This window comes from Hemicordylus capensis, chromosome 6 (genome assembly GCF_027244095.1).
Source record: "Hemicordylus capensis ecotype Gifberg chromosome 6, rHemCap1.1.pri, whole genome shotgun sequence".
In the NCBI taxonomy this organism is placed as follows: domain Eukaryota; kingdom Metazoa; phylum Chordata; class Lepidosauria; order Squamata; family Cordylidae; genus Hemicordylus; species Hemicordylus capensis.
Genome location: NC_069662.1, coordinates 129,043,790 through 129,068,597, shown reverse-complemented (window position 1 = coordinate 129,068,597; position 24,808 = coordinate 129,043,790). Strand labels below are relative to the sequence as shown.

At 45.1% G+C, this 24,808-nt stretch overlaps 1 protein-coding gene across 1 annotated transcript in view; it reads right to left on the bottom strand.

Moving 5' to 3' along the window:
• Window positions 1–24,808, bottom strand: part of COL28A1 (collagen type XXVIII alpha 1 chain) — a 128,643-nt gene that overhangs the window by 12,959 nt on the left and 90,876 nt on the right. Inside the window, exons 26-31 of the mRNA XM_053262460.1 lie at window positions 22,710–22,778; window positions 17,935–18,003; window positions 6,135–6,203; window positions 5,450–5,530; window positions 5,329–5,364; window positions 873–909 (exon numbers count right to left, since the gene is read on the bottom strand). Of these exons, the coding sequence (XP_053118435.1) occupies window positions 873–909; window positions 5,329–5,364; window positions 5,450–5,530; window positions 6,135–6,203; window positions 17,935–18,003; window positions 22,710–22,778 (361 nt within the window). The remainder of the gene's footprint in view (window positions 1–872; window positions 910–5,328; window positions 5,365–5,449; window positions 5,531–6,134; window positions 6,204–17,934; window positions 18,004–22,709; window positions 22,779–24,808) is intronic.

The window sequence follows — 24,808 nt, the reverse complement described above, 5'->3', positions numbered from 1 at the left end:
ATGTGCAATGGCCTCCAAAAACACTAATTCCAAACACTAGTTCCAAAGGTTTTTGCTTGCATTTAACACCACAGTCTGGAAATAAGCAGTAGGCAGTAGCATGGCCTCCAATGGCCATGATGGGGAAAATGCCCAGAAAGGGCCAAAGAATGCCTGAACTGGGCAATTTTTGCTACAAGGAAGGCTGGCGGGGTGGGAGAACCTCCATGGACCTCCCTGCGGCCTCAGAGAAGCCACCAGAGAGGATAAGTACTTTAAAAAAAAAAAAAAAGGTTTTAGAACATTTTTTGACTCACAAACCCCTGAACGGCCGGGGGGCGGGGGCAGTCCATGGTCACATGGTCAGACTGAACAGAGGGTGGTTGGGTTTGACCCCGAATTGTTGAACTGAACTGGTTCGATGTCTAATCCGTTTGCACATCCCTAGTTACACCGTCTAATTTATCATCTGTAATGCTTTGTTAAAGACAAGCTTGTTTCATTGACTATATAGTATATGCCCCACTGTAAATATATATAATGCACAGTAAGAGCACAGACCCTTCAATAATAATAAACATGAGCTGGATCCAAAGACATCCTTCTCTATGAATAAAGTGTCTTCCTCTCACAAAAGGGCTGTTTTTCACCTCACACTGCAAAGTTGTGTAAGAAAAAATTGAAATTAAATCTAAAGATGTTATTGTACTACTTGCCCAAGACATTACCTTTTGGACCCGTGGAAGCATGATAACCACTATAGAATCTACATTTTCCCTTCCACTCACAGTTCTTTGGATCCAACCCAATAAACATACACCGCTCATCGTGAATTATTTTGGTGAAAGAAATGAATACAATTAAACTATTTCCTTTCTTTAGGACGCTCTTACCACATATTTCCATTACGATCTTGATTATTTCTTCTTTCTGAAACAGAGAATATCCACTTGAGTCAGGCTTATACATTTGGGAAATTTTTATTTAAAAGTCATAGTTTTAAGTTACATATCATTAAGGATGCTGAACATGTAATTTAAAGAATATTTTAATGACAGCAATGCATCATTGGTACGAAGCAAATTATTTGACATTTGGAAACATTTTCATTACTAGAAACAGTATAGATGTCCAACTCATAAATGTTGAACACAGCTTGACAAAAATAAGAAACTGACTATAACATTTCTTTTTATAACATCTGGTACTATGATTACAGTTTGAAAAGATGACACTGGCCAAGGTACCAATGCGAAGGTCAACAAGCCTATTTTTATTTTGATGTATATATCAACAGTTGTGCTGATGCCAGGAAAGCTCTTGTTTCTGCCTACCATATCCACAAATCCAGCATAGGAATCAACATCGCAACGGCCCTCCATGCCTCCTCAACCATAAGAAGCAATATAAACACTTACTGATACGGAAGAAGAGAGAGGCGATGAAGGCCACTTGGTCACGGCTCATCCTGGTGAGCAGAGCAAAGGACGTGGCTCTATTCTGGAGTATCATGACCAACCATATTGGCAATGGCTCGACCCAGTTAGTCACCCATAATCAGAGATCTGGGACATGCACTTTAAGAAGCTGTACGAAGACCCCACTGTGGAAGGTGGCTCCCCTCTACCAGATGTGGATGACCTGCCCAGGGGCCACTGGTCTCTACAGCTGAGATCGAGTCTCTCATCTCCCAAACCTGAGTGGGGAAGGCCCCAGGAGAGATCTCATCCCCCCAGAGCTTTTAAAGAATAATAAAGAGTGGTGGGCTTCAGTCTTTGCTTCGCTTTTCACCTATATTGACACCCATGGCCGCATTCCCAAGGACTGGGAGCTGGGGATTATTTATTTGTTCGATTTTTAGACCGCCCTTACAAAATAGCTCAGGGCGGTTCACAAACATCATAGAACAGTTAAAATCAATCAATGACCGGGCATAAAAAGATTTTAAAATACAATAAAGCAGCTAAAAAATAAAACAATTCAAAACCTTATAAAAACCCGACAAATTAAAGACCCCTTTAAAACAATTTAAGAGCACTGGAAGGCCAGGCCGAACAGGAAGGTCTTTAGGGCTCTCCTAAATTCCAATAAAGAATTCAAATTACGGATGTCTGCAGGGAGCGCATTCCACAGTCCAGGAGTGGCTACAGAGAAGGTCCACCTCTGGGTCGCCACCCGACGAGCCGGTGGCAACTGGAGCCGGACCTCCTCAGATGATCTTAGCGTGTGGTGGGGATCAGACCGAAGATTATCATACCCACATTCAAAAAGAGGAGAAAGGATGACCCTGCCAGCTACAGGCCCGCCGGCTTGCCCAACACCACCAGCAAGCTTTATGCTAGACATCTGCATGGAAAACTTAACGACTGGCTAGACTAAGAAAATCTGATTGCAGAGGAACAAGCTGGCTTCAGGGAGTGTAGATCCATGACTGATCAATGCTTGGTACTTCAGCACCTCATTGAAAAATATTCTTCTAAAAACACAGCCTTCCTTTATGCTGCCTTTATTGATCTTAAGGCTGCCTTCAGTTCCATCTCCCAAGTCAAGCTATGGGAGAAGTTGGAAGCCTTCTCGACCAACCGACACCTACTTTACCTGATCCGTACCCTTCATGCAAATACGACCCTCAAGGTAAGATGCAACCCACAAGGGCCCCTTACAAACCCTGTCCGGACACAGAAGGGAGTTAAACAAGGATGCACCCTGGCCCCGCTCCTTTTCAACTTTTTCATCAATGACATGGTGAGACGTCTTAGTAGCCAAGACTTTCACCCGCCCCCCGAAGCTGGCATATAGAAGCATCTCCTCCCTGCTCTATGCCGACGATCAATAGTGGATTAAGGCATAGGCAGAGCAGGCGTCTGCTTACGGCAGCAAAATTCGAGGAGCGGCAAATTGCCGTCCCTCAAATTTTGCCGTGCTTCTCTGTGGGCTGTAGTAGTTGAGGGGGAGGGGTGTGCAAAGGGAAACCCCCCCTTTTTGTCTCAATAAATCACTACTGCTGTAGGTGGTTGGCTGCAGGGAGGGTGAAGGGAGGCGAGGAGGGAAAAGTACCCCGTATCCCTGATTTCTCATGGCAGCGCTGTGGCCTCTGGCCCCTTTCCTCCAGTAACAGAGAGGGTTACTTGCAAAGGGGGCATTACTGGCACGCTCATTGCTCGGCTTTAGCAAGCTCTCCCCCTCATTTCAGGCTGCGTTTGCTGCCTGAACACCCTTCATTTTGCTTCCTCTTCCTCCAGCGAGGGAGAGAAAGCGAAATAAATTGTGTTATGCAGCAAATGGCTGTCTAAAATGAGTGGCAAGAGCTCGCTCGGGCTCCCTGGAGCCCCGGCCACACACCCTTTGCGTATGATGACACACGCCACACTCAAATTATTCGAGGCCAAGACACTGGCGCAACTCCTCTATGGGGCCCACTCTGGGCTCCCCACTCCAATATTGCCCCCTTTGGAGCAGGTGCAGTCCGGGCATGATTAAGGTGGAGGCCAGAGTGTGGCTGTCCATTCTTAAGCTCTGGCTTAAGCTATTCCTCAACCCTCGGGATTTGGCCCCTCTGACCTGACAGGATAGTTTTCAATCTTCTTGGGAAAGGTCTGTGTGGTCTAAATTGCCGCTCCTGGGCTTTTCTCCCCTTCTCCTACTTGCTATGGGCCATGATCAGGCAAAAACAGCCATCAAACATAGAGAATGGGCACTGAGTGCCAGGCTGCCCTAGGTAGGGTTCCAGCCATCCTATCCCTAGAAAGCCTCAGATACTTTGCCTCCCCCGCCACGTACCTGTCATCGTTATTTTGTTGTTGTTGTTTTTACATTTATATCCCGCTCTTCCTCCAAGGAGCCCAGAGCAGTGTACTACATACTTGAGTTTCTCCTCACAACAACCCTGTGAGTTAGGTTAGGCTGAGAGAGAAGTGACTGGCCCAGAGTCACCCAGCAAGTCTCATGCCTGAATGGGGATTTGAACTCAGGTCTCCCCGGTCCTAGTCCAGCACTCTAACCACTACACCACGCTGGCTCTCAGTTAGAAGCCCCAAGCCACAGAAGGATTTTTACCCTCGCCCACTGCCATGCCCTCCCCTCCACTGTACTGGAAGGCAAATACAAAACGACCCCAATGGCAGAAAGGCTTTGCCCCTGTGGCACTGGGGAGGTAGAAACCACAGAACATGCACGTCTCCTCTGCCCCTTTTACAGAGACACTCCAGCCAAGCTTATTTCTCTGCTGCTTCACAAGTACCCTGGCTGCCCAGACCATATCTATACCCGGTTGCTGCTTTCAGATGAAGTTGCAGCCTTCACGTTTAATACTGCCAAGTTCTGCATGACAGAGTATAAGATCCGTCAGACCATGATATAAATTGCGCTACACTCCAACATGCAATGAAAAACCCGAATCGTGTGTGAAGTGCTCCCCAATAGCTCGCAGGGACTTGAGGGGTAAATCTGGCCAATATGTGAACGCACACCCTCCATTCTGGAGGAGAAATGATCTAAAAGCCCCGTGTGAAAAATGCCCAGCGCATGGATTGAACTCAACAAAGTGATGTGGCCCAACCATGTGAACAATTTGCCCAGAGCTTGCCTGGAAACGTCAGGTCCAAAATTAGATAAGCTGTTTCTTCTGTCTCTTTAAATGTCTTTTAAAAGCAGCAAGGGAAATTACTGAACCACTGTGCACTGAAGGAAGGGTGGTTAATTCCTCCCCTGGCAGCATTTCCTTTCTATAACCCACCCCCCATGTCACTATCTGTCCCATTAAGGGAATGAGTTTCCCAAAAATGTTAGGGTGGGGAGCAAATTTTATTGGGAAAACAGCACAGGATGGAAAGAGTTATGCTCCCGTCTTCCAGCATCTTGGTACCAATCCTGTCTGGAGCGGGAAGGAGGGGCCACCAGCACTGGCACTTTAAAAAGAAATGTAAAGACATTAAAGGTCCAGTCACAGGTCCTTCTCACCTAGTTTGGCCCCAAGCAGCTGTCTGAAGATCACCAGCGGGCAGTTTTTAAAAATAAAACTGCTATAAACATTTGGGGTAACCAAATCCTTCCCATTTGAGCTCCTATCTGCAAACAGGGGGAAATGTATATATCCTGAGCAACTCGTGTGCACAATTAAACAATAAATGAAACTCTCCAGGCCACCACTATTGCTATAGTATAGCAGCTGGCATCCATACGAATAATACGCTTGTGCAAACGTGTGGAGCTAGCTGGTTTCACCAACCCAGGAACTTGAATTCTAGGCTAGTGTTGCATTTCTGCAACAGGGTGCACTGCGACAACAGTGAGAACTTGTCATTGAAGAGCTGTATAATATAACTAATAATTTGCGAGAGCTGTACTCACGGTAAGTCCAGGTTCACCTTTGGATCCAGAGAATCCCTAAGAGGTTATACAACGATATCAGTTACTAAGTGCAATATCTTCTGTTTTGTAGAAATAAATAATGCAAAACCTTCGGCTTTACCCTGGGTCCTGCAGGGCCAGGTTCTCCAATCTCGCCTTTGTCACCTCTCTTGCCCTGATCCCCTCTCTCTCCATAATCCCCCTAATAAAATGAAACATTGGTGTTATTGCTTTGCACAAGTAGAGCCACAAAACCACTGGAAAACCTCTGATGTGATGTTTTAAAATGGCTCTATTTAATCCTGTTTTGTGAGGCAACAGTTGAGTTGTCTGAAGCAAAATTCTACACAGAATCTACTTAGAAGTATCTAGAATGAAGGTAAATATGCAATGGGAAAGAGGACAGAGTTAACGATATCAGGCTTTTCTGTTCAATCCAGTTTAGTGCAATTAATGTGCAGTTGTTACCTATTTGTTCACAATAATATATAAGTCCAGGCACCTTCCCCTGAAACTGCACTTTTGTTTGGAGATCTCACATTTTCTCAGCACTGGGAAATTGTTTCTTTGACGAAGGGGGGGAAATCTATTTTTAAAGTGGGGAATTTGCCTGAAATAAGAATTGCAGAAATGAACAAACTTGCAGAAGAACTTGTGTATATTTGAACTTTCGGCAAACAGGCAGAAGTCTAGTTCTGCAAGATCTTTAGACGTGTGTTAACAGTATTAAAGGCCAAGCCATCTCAAATAAAGGATACAATTAGAATTTAAAGTAATGTTTTTATTGTCAGCAGGCAAAATCTTACCTTCGGGCCAGGGAGACCAATCCCTAAGGAGCCTTTTGGTCCTGGTATGCCTTGAATTCCTTGCTCTCCCTGAAAAAAATTACGGAACGTAAAATTAAGCTTTCCACAAGATGTCTTGCAATGAAGGTGCAACAACCACAGGAAAAACCACTGCTTTCCCGATATTTAGGTCATTTTCTGTTTGAATTCAAAGCTGATTCAGACATATCTGTTGGGCTTGGATTTGGGTGCAGATATATTAAACAGACAGATAATGAACATATAGGAATTTCACTGCAGTGACAGATGTTTAGCAAGCCATCTTATCCCTTTTAATACAGCAGCTTTAAAATTGTTTTGCATACCGAGCTATTAAGTTCAACATAGCTAGAAAAGAAACAAACCTCTGGGGTTCAGCCCAGAAGCTAAGTGGTCACAACAACAGGGTTTATTTACAAGGCTCAGAGAAATGATACACAGATGTTCCTATTATGAGATGGCCTCAAGTGACAGGCCCGGATGGGTGCTCTGTTTGTATGAATTTGGAACAAGACTTAAAATACAGACACATGCACCTTTCATACTTGACATAGTTCTTATGAGGTTTGCTTTTTAATTTGGAAAGAGTACACAGCCTGCATTAGTATGGAAAGCATTGTTCTGTTGCTTGGAGATGTGCTCAGAGGTCCATTGAAAGGATGGTTCTTTGATGGCAGAATTGCATTAAATTTTCCCTAATGGGAACATGTATAGATCCCCTGGGACTGCAACGTTATGAACCCCACTGCCTATTAAGATCTTCAGGGGAGGTTCCTCTGAGGGTGCTGCCAGCTCATCTGGTGAGGATTCAGCCTTCTCTGAAGTTGCCCTCCGGCTGTGGAATACACTTCCTGCTAAGCTTAGAACTGCTCCATCCCTGTTGGCTTTTAGGAAACAACATCTCTTCAGCCAAGCTTTTTAGACACATTTTAAAGCTTTTTTTTAGACACATCTCTTCAGTCAAGCTTTTTAGTTAGTTGGTGTGTTTTTATGGGTATTTTAATTTGATTGTTTATGTTAAATTCTTGGTTTGTTTTATGCTGTAAAGTGCCTAGAGTCTTCGGTAGTAGGTGGTATACAAATTTGCTAACTAACCAACCAACCAACCAATCCCAGAGGTATTCCAGAGCCTCTATAACAGGTATTGAAAGAATGCAATTGTTCATACATAAAAAGAAGTCAAAGACATACATGACTGCAAGCCCACTTCTTGAAGGAGGTGTCCAGCTCACGATTTCTGAATTCGTGAAATAGAACCTGTCCTCTGGATGATGGCAGACTACAAAGAGTGGGAGGTGAGGGGCACTAAAGCTTCAGAGCAGAGACTCAAGTCCTTAGGTTCTAAAACAGGGGCCGGCAACAATTTATTGTGGAGAGTCAAGGTTGCTTGCCTGTGTTCCAAAGAGTTAAAAGTAAGAATGAGATTCTTATTGAGATGACATGTCACTGCCGGGTCACCATGGCACAGCACAGAAACTTTCTCAACTGCTAGAGCAAATGTTTGCTCAGCCATGTCACTGCAATACTTTCCAAGAGGGGGGTGGGGGGAATCATTGCACATTCACCATTCATAAGTCCTTCCATAATCAATCGAATCTATGTCCTTGGCCTGGGTAGAGTTTAAGAAGCCTGAGCTTTTCCCTCCTCTCTCCTTCCAAAAGGGCAGGAGACTGGTTAAGAAACTATTGCTGCAGTTATAGCAATGCAACACATTTTGGCTAAATCTGGCTACGTCGCAGCTGCCCGTTGCAAGTTTCTGCTCCGTATTGTTTCCTGCAGGTTCTGTTTGGGATGCCACTCTTAGAGCTGAGTCACATAACCCCTACATCGGCCTGATTGAAATGGGCTCAGTTCAAAGTGCTGGCACTTACCTTTAAAGCCCTGCATGGTTTAGGGCCTAGGTATCGAATGGACCACCTCCTCGCAACCCCAGCCTGCCCAAACACTGATAATCATCAAAGGCTCTCCTCTGTGCCCCTACCAGTAAGGTGGGTGGCGACTGGGGAGAGCTCTTTTTTTGCTGTGGTGCCCCATCTGGGCATTTTCCAGATTACACGCTGCAACGTACTTGCAACGTATCCGCTAAGTGCCCCTCCATATGGCCTGTGTTTCAACATCGGTGTCGCTGCATTGTCAGCAAAGTGCCATTCACATTTCCCATGCCCGGATTTGAATTATAATGATGCGTTTTTGCCCTACAATGTCGTAAATGCACTGCAGGAAAGTAGCTGTATTTTCCATTGTAGGGAACCTTGCCCCACATTTTATCTGTTGCAGCGTGTGGCAGTGTGGACAGTTCTTTGCCCAGCCCACCTGTGCTTTTTTCCTCCTCCCCCTCACCGCGGGGAGAGAAACAGGCAGAGAGAAATTGTGGCTTTCCCCTCCTTTCCTCCCCCAGATCCCAAACCCCACACCTCCCTCCTCCTCCACTTGCTTCCAACATAACTTGAGCTGTCAACACAGAAGGGGAGGGGAGAGCAGCTGAGCAGATTTCTGAATCCAACCCTTTCTCCTGCACTTTTTACTGAAGAGGAAGCCCATTGAACTAAATCATTTACTGTACTTTTGTGCAATCCCACTTGCTTAAGAGCCTCCCCATCTCTTACAACTTTTAAAAAGGCATTCAAGACACATTTGTTCACCCAGGCTTTTAATTAGGTACTCTTTAATTGTCTGATGATTTTTAATAGTTTTAACATTGTAAATTTTAAATTGTTGTAATGTTTTAACCTTCTTATTTGTTGTTTTTATTGTTTTGTTGTAAACTGCCCAGAGACTTGCATTATGAAAGGTATACAAATATGTTAAATAATACAAGGCAAGGGGCAGGAAGAGAGCACAGTCACTTACTTAAAAGGAAGCCCATTGAACTGAATCATGTTTCATTTACTTCTTTGCAATCCCACAGCCTTCACTGGAGGAGCACTCGCCTCCCCTCCTCCCCTCTGATTTGTTTGTTTGTCTGTTTCTCTGGAGGCACGCCGTCACCGTCCTCCCTCCTCAGGAGAAGGCCCTGCAGGAGGGAAGCAGTGAGGGTGATGGCAAAGAGGAGGAAGGTGTTCCACTGCTGCCACAAGTCTCCCCAGCCCTAGCAAGGCTTTGCCTGGGGCGCCGACTGAGGAAGAGGCCGCCGCCGCCACTGCTGCTACGGCCACCCCCAGCAGCCCCGGCACTGGGGTTGAGGAACTGCTGGCCACTGCCACCACTACGGAAGAGAGCGCCCACTGCAGCATGCCAGTTCATCTCTTTCCCTCCTTCCAGGCTTACCACAGGATTCCCTTTCACTCCCCCATTGAATTAAAAAAAAAAATCAGGTCACACACACTCCACGACTCCATTGGCTCAAAGGAGGAGGGGCAGATAAATGCATTTCAAGGAGAATATGGACGCTCCTGCCTGGAAAATGCATTTCAGCCGAGGGAAAATATGAATGGCCACCAGTTTACAACAAAGCATTAAATGACCCTTTCCTCTCTCGCTTTGAAACCGTTGCACTACTCCATCACAGTCTGCAATGTATTAACCGTTGCAAATCTCATAGTCCGGAAAACGCTCTGTAGAACATTCTTCCTAGAAAGGCTCTGTTGGTGCCTACTCTAATATCATTCTGGTGTCAGGCAAAGATCATTTCATTTTTCCAGGCTTTTTAAACCACTCCTGATTATTTTATTTGCAGTGTGTTTTTTCCTGTTCTCTCTAATGTTTGATTTTATGCTGCTGTTCTTGCTGTGTTGACATTCCTCTCACAAAGTTTAAAACTTGTGTGTTGAAAGGCAAAATATAAATATAGTATAACTGTAGCAAAATATTTGGAAGTTTGGCTCCCCGCACCCCACCGCCGTTCCTGTCTGTGCGTCCATGGCAAATAGGTTTTGTGTATCTGCCCTCAATTGTTCACCATGAGCAGAAACTGCTAGGGCACCTATGATGCCATATGTGTGTATAGCACAAATACGATTTTCATTTGTTCTGAGAAAATTCATTTCTGACTTAATGTTTTGTACCATGAGTGATGGCTCAGAGCAATTCCCACATGTACATAAATGTTGCAATTTTTAATGGAAACAGGTCATCCTATTTGGCAGCAAATGTTCTTACAGAGAAATGACCCTGAGTTAAGTAAGGTGATGGAAGTGATCTGTGTGCCTTTGGAAGGAGCATCAAGAACTGTCCCTGGCATCTGGACAGGGCATAGGAAGAGAAGCACAACAGTCATCTTTTGTCAGATGCTTCTTCTAATAGGGTTTGGGTAATTTTAATCTTTTTCAATCTAGTGAAGCTCTTGACAGCATCACACTATCAGAGTCCACCCACACTCTTTCTTTCCTACTTCTCTGCAGCGCGGAAAGCAGGTAGGAGGACAGATGAACTCTTTTCCTAACCAGCATATTTCGCCTCCCTTGCAGTGCTGCTCCCAGGAGTCCATTTCTGTTGGGGTTTGTAATTGTTTAGCAAAGTGCCAAAAGGAAGCTACCCACTCCAGTTACAGAGTAGAGTGCAGAGTTTAGTTGCTGCAGTTCTTTAAAGAACATGCATAGAGATGGTTGTACAATCTAAACTAAATAGGTTTATTAGTGAAGTACATTTTGGATAGGAAAGACCTGGTCCTATCTATTAGCTACATAATGGATAGGTAGGTGTCATGGCCCAGACCTCTGAGTCAGAAGAGTCAGAGGAGGAGCAGGAGGATTTGGTTGGGAGAGCAGGCTCAGAAGCACAGCAGGAGGATTTGGCTGTGAGAACAGACTCGGAAGCTGAAGTGGAATGGCAGCAAACAGGGGAATCTAAACAGCTGGCAGAGATGAGGGCTGAGGAGACTGATCAGGAGGAATCTGGAATTTCACCTGTATTAAGAAGACGTCTCAAGAGAAAGGCTCAGTGGGAGGATAATGGGCGCTAGGGGAGCTCTGCGCTCCAGACCACAGCCGCCATTACCCCTCCCGCCCGCGGCTCTGGCCGGGCCCGCCACTCACCGCCGCCCGTGGCTCCGGCCGGGCCCGCCACCCACCACCGCCCGTGGCTCCGGCCGGGCCCGCCACCCACCACCGCCTGCGGCTCCGGCCTGGTCCACCGCTGCCCGGGCCCACCGCCGCATTCTTCTCCGCCGCCTCGTCCGGCGGCCATCCTGGGCGGCCAGAAGCGGCCGCCCCAAAGAAGCCGGGTAAGCGGCAGCACGGCCAGGCCTCGGCCATGGCTCTGCCGCCTCCTTGGCCGCGCCGTCTCCTCTGGCCGAGGCGGCGGCTTTGCCGCCGCCTCGGCCAGTGTCCCCCGCCGCCGCTTACCCAGCTTCTTCGGGGCGGCCGCTTCTGGCCGCCAAAGATGGCCGCCGGGTGCTGGCGGTCCTGGCTCCCTGGCTCTGTTCTGGCCATGCGCTTCGCGCATGCCCAGAAGAGGCCAGGGAGGCACGGACACACGCTTGGTGTCCGTCCACGGACGGACACCAAGCGTTTTATAGATAAGGATGTGTTATGAAAATGGAAGCCCTCCTGAAGGCAAAAAGAATTAATGGAACCCTCACAGAATAAAGACCAACAGATGGGGTGGCTGCCTAAAAGAAATGGGATTCACAGAACAGAGCATATGACTTGATTCTTCTAAATGTGAGTGATGATTTGCTAATGCATTTCAAAGGGACTGAAATTGCCTCAGAGGATTGGGATAAGCTTAAAAAGCAATATGGGAAAGTCTCTCCCAATGCTGCTGTCCTTTTAATTAAAAAGACTTGCAAAATGCAGCTGGAAGAAGGAAGGGATCTTTCAACCGATATAAATGCAATGCGAGGGACTGACAGATTACTTAAACAACATGGATCTACTTTGTATGATCAAGAGTTAATTGGCTTGATTCTGAGATCTTTGCCACAAAGTTATAATCATGTAAAAATTGCACTGGCGGTTTCAAATAGTAAGCTTGTATTGGAAACTGTAATTGCATGCTTGCAAGATTTCAACCTTAAATAGGAAGAAACAGATTTTGAAAAGCATAGGGACAGTACTACAGCCTTTTTCAGGCAAACAAAGGCTTGCTTCAGCTGGAACAAAGCTGAGCATTCTCATGCTAATTGCCCAGAAACTAAAGGTGGGAAATGCAAAAAGAATCCTAGAGGAAAACCTGGTTACCATAGCCACAGAGATGACACACAGTCTGTGACACAATAAAGATAAGCATTTCTCACAGACAGAGGAGCAAACAGCAGGCTGGATTTAAAGAACAGGAAACAGAGAGAGACAGTCAAAGAATCAGAATTTATAATGTAGCAACCAGGAATGAAAAATTTTTTTATTATTGATTCAGGTGCTACTCAAAATATTCTGAATACCTCTGAACTGTTTATAGATTTAGACAAAAATTACAATGTTGCTGTTTGTGTTGCTAATGGGAACAATCTTTATTTGGCAGAAAGAGAAACCACTGAACTGTATTGCAGGGAGTCTGGTGAGAAGATTTTAATCCAGGATGCTCTCTTAGTCCCTGATATGGAGTGTAACTGGATCTCCGTGGGACATGGAGTCAATAAAGGTTACCAAGTGACTTTTGAGGAACAAGTTCACTACATAACCAAGATTATAATTTAATTATGACAGCCTATATGTGTAAAGATGGTCTTTTTCAACTGGACTCTGTAACTGAACAGGCAAGGCTTGCAGCTTCATGCAAACACAAGAATTGTTCTACCATATGGCATAAAAGACTAGCACATAGGCAAATAAATGTGATAAACGAGCTTGGGGGAAATGGACTAATTAAGGACTTTAAAGTGGAATCATGCAAAGAAGCTGCCACAAGATGTGAGTATTGCTTGCTTAATAAAGTGGTGAGACCCAGCTTTTCTGGGCAGACACAGAGTCACAGCATCCTCTGGAGCTAATACCTTCTGATGTTTCTGGTCCACTTCAAAATAGTATGGGTGGCAATTGCTACATACTCACATTTATTGATGATTTTTCAAGATTTATTTATGTATATCCCTTGAGAGAGAAAAGTCAAGTGTTTGAAAGATTTAAGGAATACATTGCACTGGTCTATAACAAATTTGGAAGAAAGCCTCAGAGACTAAGGTCAGACAATGGAGGTGAATACATGTCAAATGACATGAAATGATTTCTAGAACATGGGATTTCACATGGACCTACTTGCGTATACACTTAATGATGTGGCAGAGAGGAAAAATCGCTCTCTACTGGAAACGACCGGATGCATCTTACATGAAGCTGGCTTGGCAAATAAATTCTGGGAAGAAGCAGTAATGACTGCAAATTACTTGCAAAACAGATTGCCAACCAAAGCAATAGACAAGACACCATTTGAACTATGGCATGGGCACAAACCCTCTCTAAACCATGTCAGAGTGTTTGGATCAAAGGCTTATGCATACTTCCCAAAGGCCAAAAGAACCAAAATCAATTGCAGATGTGAACTGGGAGTGTTGGTTGGATATGCACCTGCCCAAAAGAGTTACAGAATCCTTGATCCTGCAAATGGAGAAGTCAGAATTTGCAATGTGTTGTATTTTGATGAGAGACAAGGGGAAACTAGATGTGATGTACCAGAACTGTGCCAGAGATCATGGTGAAAGAGGAACCATGTGAGTGGACTCTCATGAGGCAATAGCTCGACAGTGAACCCAAGGAATCTGTGCCAGAACCAGAAGCAGGTTCAGAAAGGGGATACAGGTTCAGAAGGAGCTGCACAGCCTGAGCCAGAACTGAGGGCAACAACGAAGGGGTTCCAGCCAAAAGGCTCTCACTCATGACCAAAGGAGGAGAGATACAAGAACCCACCACATGGCGAGATATAGAAAAGATGCCAGCTGATGAAGCTGAGAAATGGAGAAAAGCAGCATTGAAAGAAATTGATTCCCTGCACAAAAATAAGACTTGTGGAACTACCTGCAGGAAGAAAGGCTGTGGGATGCAAGGGGGTCTACAAAGTCAAGCAGGATACATAAGGGGATGTACAGCGCTACAAGGCCAGACTAGTAGCCAAAGAATACTCCCAAATCTATGTTGAGGACTACGAGGAAACCTTTGCACCAGTTGTGAAACACACTTCAGTTAGGACACTGCTCAGTGTGGCAGCAGCCAGAAAGATGCAAGTTGACCACTTGGGTGGAAAGACTGCCTTCCTTCATGGGGAAATCGAGAAAGACATCTACATGCAACAGCCACCAGGCTTTGAGGTACCTGGAAAGAAAGGGCTTGTGTACAAACTACAAAGGAGCATCTACGGTTTAAAGCAAGCAGCCAGAGCATGGAATGAGAAACTGAATCAACTGCTACTTAAGGAGGGGTTCACGCAAGGAAAAGCTGACCCCTGCCTATATTCCAGATTCAGAGACAATAGGTGGACTTACATCCTGACTTATGCTGATGACTTGATTATTACATATGAAGGGAAACAAGACAGTAATGAGATTGCACAGCACCTGAACAAGGAAATAGAGGTAAAGGAACTCGGAAACATCCCCTATTACCTTGGCATCCAAATAGAAAGAGAAAGGGATGAGAAATTCTGTCTCAACCAGAAGCAGAAGATACAGGAACTTCTATAATGCCTGGGACTGACAGATGCCGATGAAGTCAGTACACCAATGAATGCAAATTTCGGGAAGCAAGATGCAGACACCAAGCCTTTACCAGCCAACAATCAATATAGAAAGACAATTGGGAATCTTCCTTATATAGCCACAATAACAAGGCCAGATATTGCTTCAGCTGTGGGAATCCTGAGCAGAAAAGTAAGTGCACCAAACAACAATGATTGGATTGCAGTCAAAAGACTAGGAAGATATCTAAAAGGCACTGCACACTATGCTTTGGAGATTCCAGCAAGCAGCAATCCCAGACTAGTGGGATACATGGATGTAGATTGGGGAGAGGACAGAACAGACCGCAAGTCCACAAGTGGACACCTATTCTTGTATGGAGGTAGAGCAATAAGTTGGGCTAGCCGCAAGCAGTCACTTGTTGTGCTCTCATCCACAGAAGCAGAATATGTTCCCATAGCTGAAGCATGCAAAGAAGTGGTATGGATACACCAGCTACTATCTGGCTTTGGAACTGAGGAACCAAAGCCCACAACAATGTTTGAGGATAACCAAAGTTGTATCCAGATCTCCCAGAGGGAGAAGATGAAGTCTCGAACTAAGCACATTCCCATGAAGTATCACTATGTTCAAGACATGCAGGAAAAAGGGGTAGTCCAGTTGGAGTACTGCCCAACAGTAGAGATGGTGGCAGATGGATTGACTAAGCCACTGCCCAGATTCCAGTTGCTTCGTGAGAAGATGGGAATCATGAGCCGGTGAGACGGGCAATGAGAAGGGGTGTTGGAGATGGAGTTGCAGTGCATCGACCTTTTGCACCAACTATCCTAATAACCACTAGGGGCAAAGGGAGCAGAGTTAGTTACTAGTGATGGTCTCCTTACCTGTCCCTGCTTTCCTTGCTAAAATATTTAACTTATCCCTGAAATCAGGCTCTGTACCAGAGGACTGGAGAGCAGCAAATGTAACACCGATTTTCAAAAAGGGATCCAGGGGCGATCCGGGAAATTACAGGCCGGTTAGCCTAACGTCCATTCCAGGCAAATTGATGGAAAGCATCCTCAAGGATAAAATTGTAAAGTACCTAGAAGAACAGGCCCTGCTGGGAGTGAGCCAGCATGGCTTCCGCAAAGGTAAATCTTGCCTCACCAACCTTTTGGACTTCTTTGAGAGTGTCAACAAGTATGTGGATAAAGGTGATCCAGTTGACATAGTCTACCTGGACTTCCAAAAAGCTTTTGACAAAGTTCCTCATCAAAGACTCCTGAGGAAACTTAGCTGTCATGGAATAAAGGGACAAGTACATGTGTGGATTGCTAACTGGTTGAAAGACAGAAAACAGAGGGTAGGTATAAATGGAGAGTTTTCACAATGGAGGGAAGTAAGAAGTGGGGTCCCCCAGGGATCTGTACTGGGACCGGTGCTTTCTAATTTATTCATAAATGATCTAGAAGCAGGGGTAAGCAGCGATGTGGCCAAATTTGCAGATGATACCAAACTCTTCCGGGTAGTGAAATCCAAAATGGATTGTGAGCAGCTCCAAAAGGATCTCTCCAAACTGGGGTAGTGGGCAACAAAATGGCAAATGCGGTTCAATGTTAGCAAGTGTAAAGTGATGCACATTGGGTTGAAAAACCCCAACTTCAAGTATATGCTGATGGGATCCGAGCTGTCAGTGACGGACCAGGAAAGGGATCTTGGGGTTGTGGTTGACAGCTGGTTGAAAGTGTCTATTCAATGTGCGGCAGCTGTGAAAAAGGCAAATTCCATGCTAGGGATCATTAGGAAGGGGATTGAAAATAAAACGGCTAACATTATAATGCCCTTATACAAAACTATGGTGCAACCACACTTGGAGTACTGCGTACAATTCTGGTCACCACATCTTAAAAAGGACATTGTTGAACTGGAGAAGGTACAGAAGAGGGCAACCAAGATGATCAGGGGCCTAGAGCACCTTTCTTATGAGGCAAGACTACAACACCTGGGGCTTTTTAGTTTAGAAAAAAGACGACTGCGGGGAGACATGATAGAGGTCTATAAAATCATGCATGGTGTGGAGAAAGTGGAGAGAGAGAGATTCTTTTCCCTCTCACACAACACTAGAACCAGGGGTCACTCCATGAAATTGATTGCCAGGAGGTCTAGGACCAACAAACGGAAGTACTTTTTCACACAACGCGTGATCCACTTGTGGAACTCTCTGCCACAGGATGTGGTAACGGCCAACAACCTGGATGGCTTTAAGAGGGGTTTGGATGACTTCATGGAGGAGAGGTCTATCAATGGCTACTAGACAGAGGGCTGTGGGCCACCTCCAGCCTCAAGGGTGTGCCTCTGAGTACCAGTTGCAGGGGAGCAATGGCAGGAGAGAGGGCACGCCCTCAACTCCTGCCTGTGGCTTCCAGTGGCATCTGGTGGGCCACTGTGCGAAACAGGATGCTGGACTAGATGGGCCTTGAGCCTGATCCAGCAGGGCTGTTCTTATGTTCTTATGTTCTCTGCTCTATGACCCCTGCTTTGACTCTTCAGGTACTTCCTGTAGTTAGCTAGTCCTCTTCCTTTCCTCCTAGAGAGAAGATGGAAACATCTCTCTCTCCCTCTCTCCCTATTCATTATGTAGCTGAGAGATAGGTCTTCTCTATCCCAAATGTACTTAACCAATAAATCAATTTAATTTAGACCCTACAGTGATCTCCATGCATGTTACTTAAATAGCTGCAACAGCTAAATTCTGCACTCTGTAACTGGAGTGGTAGCTTCCTTGGTGCTTTGCTAAATAATCACAAACCCCAACACTTTGTACTCTTGCAAACATTATTTTCTTTGCAGCAGATTCTCATAATGGCATTTTTAAATACTGATTTGCCAGGACCTAGGCCTCCTTGGGATCAGGGTGTGTGTGGATTGCCTTTCTCAAGTAAATTTCATCCCCTCCCCCCACCCATGCTGGCCTTGGGCCGAAATAAACAAATACATACATTCCCCGCCCCCACCCTCCAAAAAAACCCGATAGATAGATGCCTTCAACTGCATCAGACCAGACCACTGGTTCATCTTGCCCAGTATTCTCTATTCTGACTGGCACCAGCTCTATAAGGCCAAGCTATAGCTCCTCACAATGGAAAATTTAAATACCATTTTCTGAGCAATTAAAAAAAGGTTACATGAAATAACAGCACAAGGAAGGTAAAAGAAGTCATTTTCCAACATTTTCCTCAGCATGTACATTCTTACCTTACTTCCTTGTGCGCCATATCCCGGAGGTCCTTGTGGACCTGGTAAGCCTTTTGGTCCCATAACACCCTATTAAAAAAAACCACCATCATAGAGTTAGGGAGGGAGGGAGAAAGACTGCTGGGTGAAGCTTTCTGTGTTCATTTTGACACATTTCAAATGCTGAAAAGTATGAAAGGCATTTAAAACATATGCCTTTGTAACATCTTGAAGTAAGTAAGTAAGTAACTATAAAGGCTAGGATCCAAGGGACTGTATGATTAGTTCTTCACAGGACTAAGAAACCAGTTCTTTACAAACTGCTTTCCAAGTTTCAGTTTCTTAGGACCATGGGGTGTTGGATTTATATTTCCTGAACAGCAGTCCCGCAAACCGAACTGATATTGTTCCAATGCAAAAATTAAAATAAAATAAAAATCCACTGGTTGCTTGGATCCTGACCAAGGAATTACAATACCACTACTGACTTGTCCCAGTTTGTCTTTCTACTCTCTTCCCATAAGTTCCCAAACTACTGAGTAAAACTACTAAAATTGTTCCAGAAACAGCCAAAACTCCAAAGAGATAGTTAAGCTAGTGAATTTGTCAGAGCTGATAATCAAGGAATACTCAAATCAAAGCATGATTTGAGTGGTCATTTCTCCAGAAACACATAAGTTGGCTACATTCTGCACTGAAAAGCTGTTTAGAGCAGCTGCAGAACAGGCATAGCATACTTGTCTTTGTTTGTAGATGTTTAACAACTTAATCCTAGGATTTACTTTCTGTCGAAACTGTAGTGCCTCTACTTTGTTGACAAGAAATGTCTCAGGTTACACATTTATTTTTTGCCATGGTCTATATACACTCAATGAGTGAGGAGTATAATTTCTGCTCCTTCTGCCTCAAATCAGCTCCCGGAGATACTCTGCTGTGATGCCTCATGCCTTTAGTGGGTTCTTTGCGGATAAAATCTCCTGTATTCAGGCTGACTTGGACTCCACTATTTCTGCAGGGTCTGTGAGGGAGGTATCCTGCGATCCCTCTTGCAGTGTTAGGTTGGATCACAATCTGTGACTCCTGATGACGTGGACAAGCTGCTTGGAGCGGTAGGGCCTACCACTTGTTCTCTGGATCCTTGCCCAACCTGGCTGCTTCAATCTAGCAAAGAGATTGTTGGAGATGGCCTAGTTAATATCATAAATGCATCACTGAGGGAGGGTAGGGTGCCTCCCTGTTTGAAGGGGGCAATAATTACACCGCTTCTTAAGAAGCCTTCCCTGGATCCCTCAGCGATGGATAGTTATAGGCCAATCTCCAATCTCCCCTGGCTGGGCAAGGTAATCGAGAGGGTGGTGGCTAACCAGCTCCAGGTGGTTTTGGAGGAAACTGATTATCTAGACCCATTTCAAACTGGCTTTAGAACGGGTTATGGGGTTGAGACAGCCTTGGTCGGCCTGATGGATGACCTTTACCGGGGAATCGACAGAGGGAGTGTGACTCTGTTGGTCCTCTTGGATCTCTTGGCGGCGTTCGATACCATCGACCATGGTATCCTTCTGGGTCGCCTGGGGGAGTTGGGAATAGGGGGCACTGCTCTGCAGTGGTTCCGTTCCTATCTCTCAGGTAGTTCCCAGATGGTGGAGCTTGGTGACAGTCACTCCTCAAAGCAGGAGCTGTTATATGGAGTCCCTCAGGGCTCCATTCTTTCACCAATACTTTTCAATATCTACATGAAACCGCTGGGTGAGGTCATCAGGAGATTTGGTGCTGGGTGTTATCAGTATGCTGATGACACCCAAATCTACTTCTCCCTTTCATCTTCAGGAAATGGCACTCATTCTCTAAATGCTAATAATAATAAATGCTAATTATTATTGTTGTTGTTGTTGTTTCAATTTCTATACCACCCTTCCCAAAATGGCTCAGGGCAGTTTACACAGAGATATAATAAATAAAAAAGATAGATCCCTGTCCCCAAAGGGCTCACAATCTAAAAAGAAACATAAGATAGACACCAGCAACAGTCATTGGAGGTACTGTGCTGGGGGTGGATAGGGCCAGTAATGGGCTGCATGAGGGATAACAAACTGAAGCTGAATCCAAGCAAGACAGAGGTGCTTATTGTGGGGGCTCAGAATCTGAGGGGTGAGTTAGATCTTCCTGTGCTGGATGGGGTTACACTCCCCCAGAAGGAGCAGGTGCGCAGCTTGGGAGTACTCCTGGACCCAGGCCTCACCCTGGTTTCTCAGGTGGAGACCATGGCCAGGACTGCTTTCTATCAGCTTCGGCTGATTCGACAGCTGTGACCATTCCTTGAGGAGGATGACCGCAAAACAGTGGTGCACCAGCTGGTAACCTCCCAGCTTGACTATTGCAATGCGCTCTATGTGGGGCTGCCTTTATACGTAGTTCGGAAACTTCATTAGTTCAGAATGCGGCAGCCAGATTGGTCTCTGGGGTAGCCCGGAGAGATCATATTACGCCTATGTTGAAACAATTGCACTGGCTGCCAATATGTTTCCCGGCAAAATACAAAGTGCTGGTTATTATCTTTAAAGCCCTGAACGGCTTAGGCCTGAGTTACCTTAGAGAGCGCCTTCTTCTGCATGATCCCCACTGCACATTAAGGTCATCTGAGGACGTTCGTCACTAGTTACCACCAGCTTGTCTGGTGGCGACTCGGAGGTGGGACTTCTCTATAGCTGCTCCGGGGCTGTGGAACGCACTCCCTGCGGAAATCCGCAATTTGAATTCTCTATTAGCCTTCAGGAGAGCCCTTAAAATGTATTTGTTTGGCCTGGCTTTCAAGGGTTTTTAAATCTGTTTTAATATTCTAACCCGATGTTGGGGCTTTTAATCACTGTAATTGTTTAATTGTTGTTTTAAAATGTTTTGAAATTGTTAATTGTTGTCATATTGTTTTTAATTTGTTTTAGCTCTTTATTGTTTTAATGGCTTGTTTTAATTGTAAACCGCCCTGAGCCATTTTGGAAGGGTGGTATACAAATCAAATCAAATCAAATAAACAAACAAACAAACATTAAGTGGGGAGAGTCTATTTGCACATGATGCAGTTAGACTAGAGCTCTAATGAAACCTTGTAATTTTTTGTACCCATGTACTGTATATGAGAACAAGCCTCAAAGTCCTGCCCTGAAGCACCACTCCTGGGTGCTTTCCAAATTAGCCGCTCAAAAGTGGCTAAATGCCTCATTCCGGCAAATCGCATTCAAAACGTAAAAGCTGCCGGGGGAGCAGTCTCGCAAAAACTTACAACCCGAAAAAACAACACATTTTTTACGGTGGATATACGACGCCCTAGCTCTATATCGCAGCGTTTAAATCCGAAACAAGGCATTGGAAATGTGAACATCACCCTGCTGTCCGCGTAGGGACTGTAGTGTCACAACACAGGAAGTGTAGAAGCACACTTCCGAGATCCGCCGTGACCCCGTTGCAGGGTCTAATCTGGAAAGCACCCTGCTCATTACATTTGTCTGAGGAGACAAATACTCAGGAAAATTGGAAGGTTTAAAATTGAATGGGCACAGAGGCAGGGCTTCAAGGCACACTCCCATGGACACAAAGACAGCATGCAGGCAGAGGGAAACCTTGAGGAGCAACTCACCACTTAAAAAAAAAACTGGCAGGGGAGGGGGGAAAGACACTTTTGGGTGGAGAAGTGGGTTATTAGGTTTGGCAGAGTTCAGTAAAATGAGGGGGACTGGCACCCTGGCAGGGAATATCTAATACCTGAATATGTCTTACATGGATTCAGAATGTCACCGCCGCCCCCCGCCCCCCCCCCCGCCACCTTTTCTCTAAAAGCAAAGATATCATCCATTTCTTCCACTCTCAGAGGACAAGAATTTGAAAAGTGAGACATGGGTGAAAAATGAGACATGAGTTGAAAAGTGAGACATGAGGGGCAGGTTGGGGAACAATGGAACTGGCAGGCCCAACTTTCTCCTCCAACTTTTTCTTGAGCTTCCTATTCACAGCCTGCATCCAATAGAATCAAGGAGTAAGACATCTGTTTCTAGATTGTACTACTTCAGGCTACAGGTGAGAGAGATAGACATTTGAGTGTTTCTGAATAAAAAGAGAAAAGACAATAAAACTCTCTGCGCTCAGAAAATTGTCATCTTGGGAAGAAGGCTGGACTCCCCCTTTTCTGTGAGGGAGCATTCAAACATCCACACAGGGGTGTAGCTGTAATTGAGCAGATGGGGGTTCAAAGAACCCAGGGGCCCCAGCTCTTGAGGGGCCCCCAGTTCCACCCCTCTCTATTTTCTTCATTATTTCCCTCACTCCGTGGGGCCGCCAAGGAGAGGGGTGAACGTGGGCCCCCTCTCCCCTAGTTACGCCCCTGCATCCACACACCCTGATAAGGCTGTATGTCCAAGAAAAGCTTATCCACTTCATTCTGCAGAATATATAAACTGGACCTTAGTCATGGGAATGGCAGGTGCATTTCTTGCCTGGACTCACCCAGCAACCCACTACAGTTTTAATATTGTAGAGCGAGAAAAGATTTATTGTGCAAGATACACTCAAGCCAATTAAGGTTAAAACTTGTTTTTGAAAAGTATTTTAATGTTGAATATAGGCTGTACTGAATGATTTCCAGAAACACAGATATCAAGTTTACATGATAAATACATAAGGGCCAACAACGTTTAGATCATGAAGCTGACCATTCAGATGGCTGCCCTGGATTTTTAAGATGTTACAAGGATCAGAAATACTTATCTATATACATGTGCAGACTCGCAAAAGAGATTCTTGCTTACCTTTGGTCCTGGATTTCCTATTCCCCTTTGCCCAGGAACTCCTGGGGGCCCTCTTGGTCCAAGTTCTCCCTAGGGAAGGGAAGGGAAGGGAAGGGAAGGGAAGAAATTCAACGTAGGCATTGGTGTCTCATTTCTATGAAAATGCTCAAGTTTGAAACAAATTACATTAGAAGTACAAAGCACAGCACTTAACACTATAAGGCACACAAACTGGCAAGCACTTCCAACAGATAGTAATGACTCAGGCCAAACTACATATTACACCTCAATGCATGTACAGTAACATGATGGCCCATTTGAAAAGCTATTTTGGGAGCAGAGAAACACACAACAGGTAGCTATTGGGAGCAGAGAAACACACAAGAGAGAAGCCACCTAACCCTTTCCCTGCAAGCGGTTTCCCTCCTCCATACTGTTCCTCGGGGACATTCCTGCACATTAGAAACCCTATGTGGGAAAAGCCACTGGTAGGTATTAGGAATAGCTTCCCTCCTCCAGCATTCTAAACAATGTTCCTAAACAATGGAACAAGTAGATCCAACACTGCCAGAGTACTAAATAATTGGGCAACTATTGATAGCTGGTTGAGAAAGACTTGCTCTTGGCTTCGTTCCTAATGGACAAAGCTCTGTTTCAACAAAATCCCAGTCACAACTTGCACACAATTGAGGCTTATTTGCAGGGGGGAATTCCAGTGATGCTCAAGATGGGCAGTAACATTTTAAAAAACCAGTTAATCCAGAAGGCTTCACTGCTGGAATGCAGTGAATTCATTGTTTAAATCCAAGTAATCCAGTTTGACTGGTTTGTAGATCTCTTTTCTAAACGCCTGAAGACCAGATCACGAGGCTAGAGGCAGCAAGCTGTTTAAAACCGAAAACACAAGGATGTAAAAAGAACCCAGCTAGCTCAGACCAATCGTTTTTCGGATCCAGCATCCTGTTTTCCACAATGGCCAGTAAGACAAGGGTAATTCGAATTAACTAAGCAAGATGCACCTTTTAAAGTAGTGATTCTCTTACATTTAGGAGGGGGAGAATAACTGTCCCTGTTCAACCCCAACACAGCATTCCGCCCCCCACCCCCCCAAAGTCTTTCACACCCGGCTTTTAATTCACATCTCCTGCGGAATGGAGGGGGTGCATTCACATATCGGCCAAATTTACCCCGAAGTCCCTGTGAGCTATCAGGGAGCACTTCACACACAATTTGGGTTTTTCATCGGGCATTAGAGTGTAAAGGTAAAGTGTGCCGTCGAGTCGGTGTCAACTCCTGGCGACCACAGAGCCCAATTTATATCCGAGGTTTAAAAAAAAACAAACCCACTTTTTGCATCAGTTTTTGGGGGCAACTTCAAACTCAGCTTTGCAAAAAACCCACGGTAAAGCCTGCTGTCTGGGAAAGCTCCATGGCTGCTGCTGGTATCTGCTAACTGTCCCCTGCTAACTGAGCTAAGAGGCACCTTTTTAAAGTGGTGATTCTCTTTATTTAGCAGGGGGGAAAGCAACTGGCCCTACCCACCCCCAGCATGTTGCCAGTGTCTATCGTATGTTTCTGTTTTAGATAGTGAGCCCTCTGGGGACAATTTATTTATTTAGTTATATCTATGTAAACCGCTTTGGGAACTTTTGTTGAAAAGTGGTATATAAATATTTGTCGTATTCATCATATTTGTATCTACCTTGAATTTCTTTTTTGATTGTGAGCCCTTTTGAGACAAAGAACCATCCTATGCATTATTTATTATTCAATGCAAACTACTTTGAAAACTGTTAAAAAGTAGTATATAAATATTCTTAGTAGCAAGCCCCCCCCCGCCACTAGCCCCCTATTTCCATTTCAGAAATCTTACATGTGGGACACAGGTTGCCCATCCAGAAACACACTTTGCCTCTTCTGTGCCCCCCCCCGCCTTTAAATTTTTTTTCTGGTGCCACCACTGCAACCAGATGTCTTTGTGAAGCTCACGAACAGGGCACTGATTTCTCCATCTACTGGCCTCCAGCAACTGGCATTCAGCAGCATACTCCCTCTGAACATGGAGGCTCTGCATAGCTATTAACTACTGATGGAGATCTATCCTCCATAAAGGCGACTAA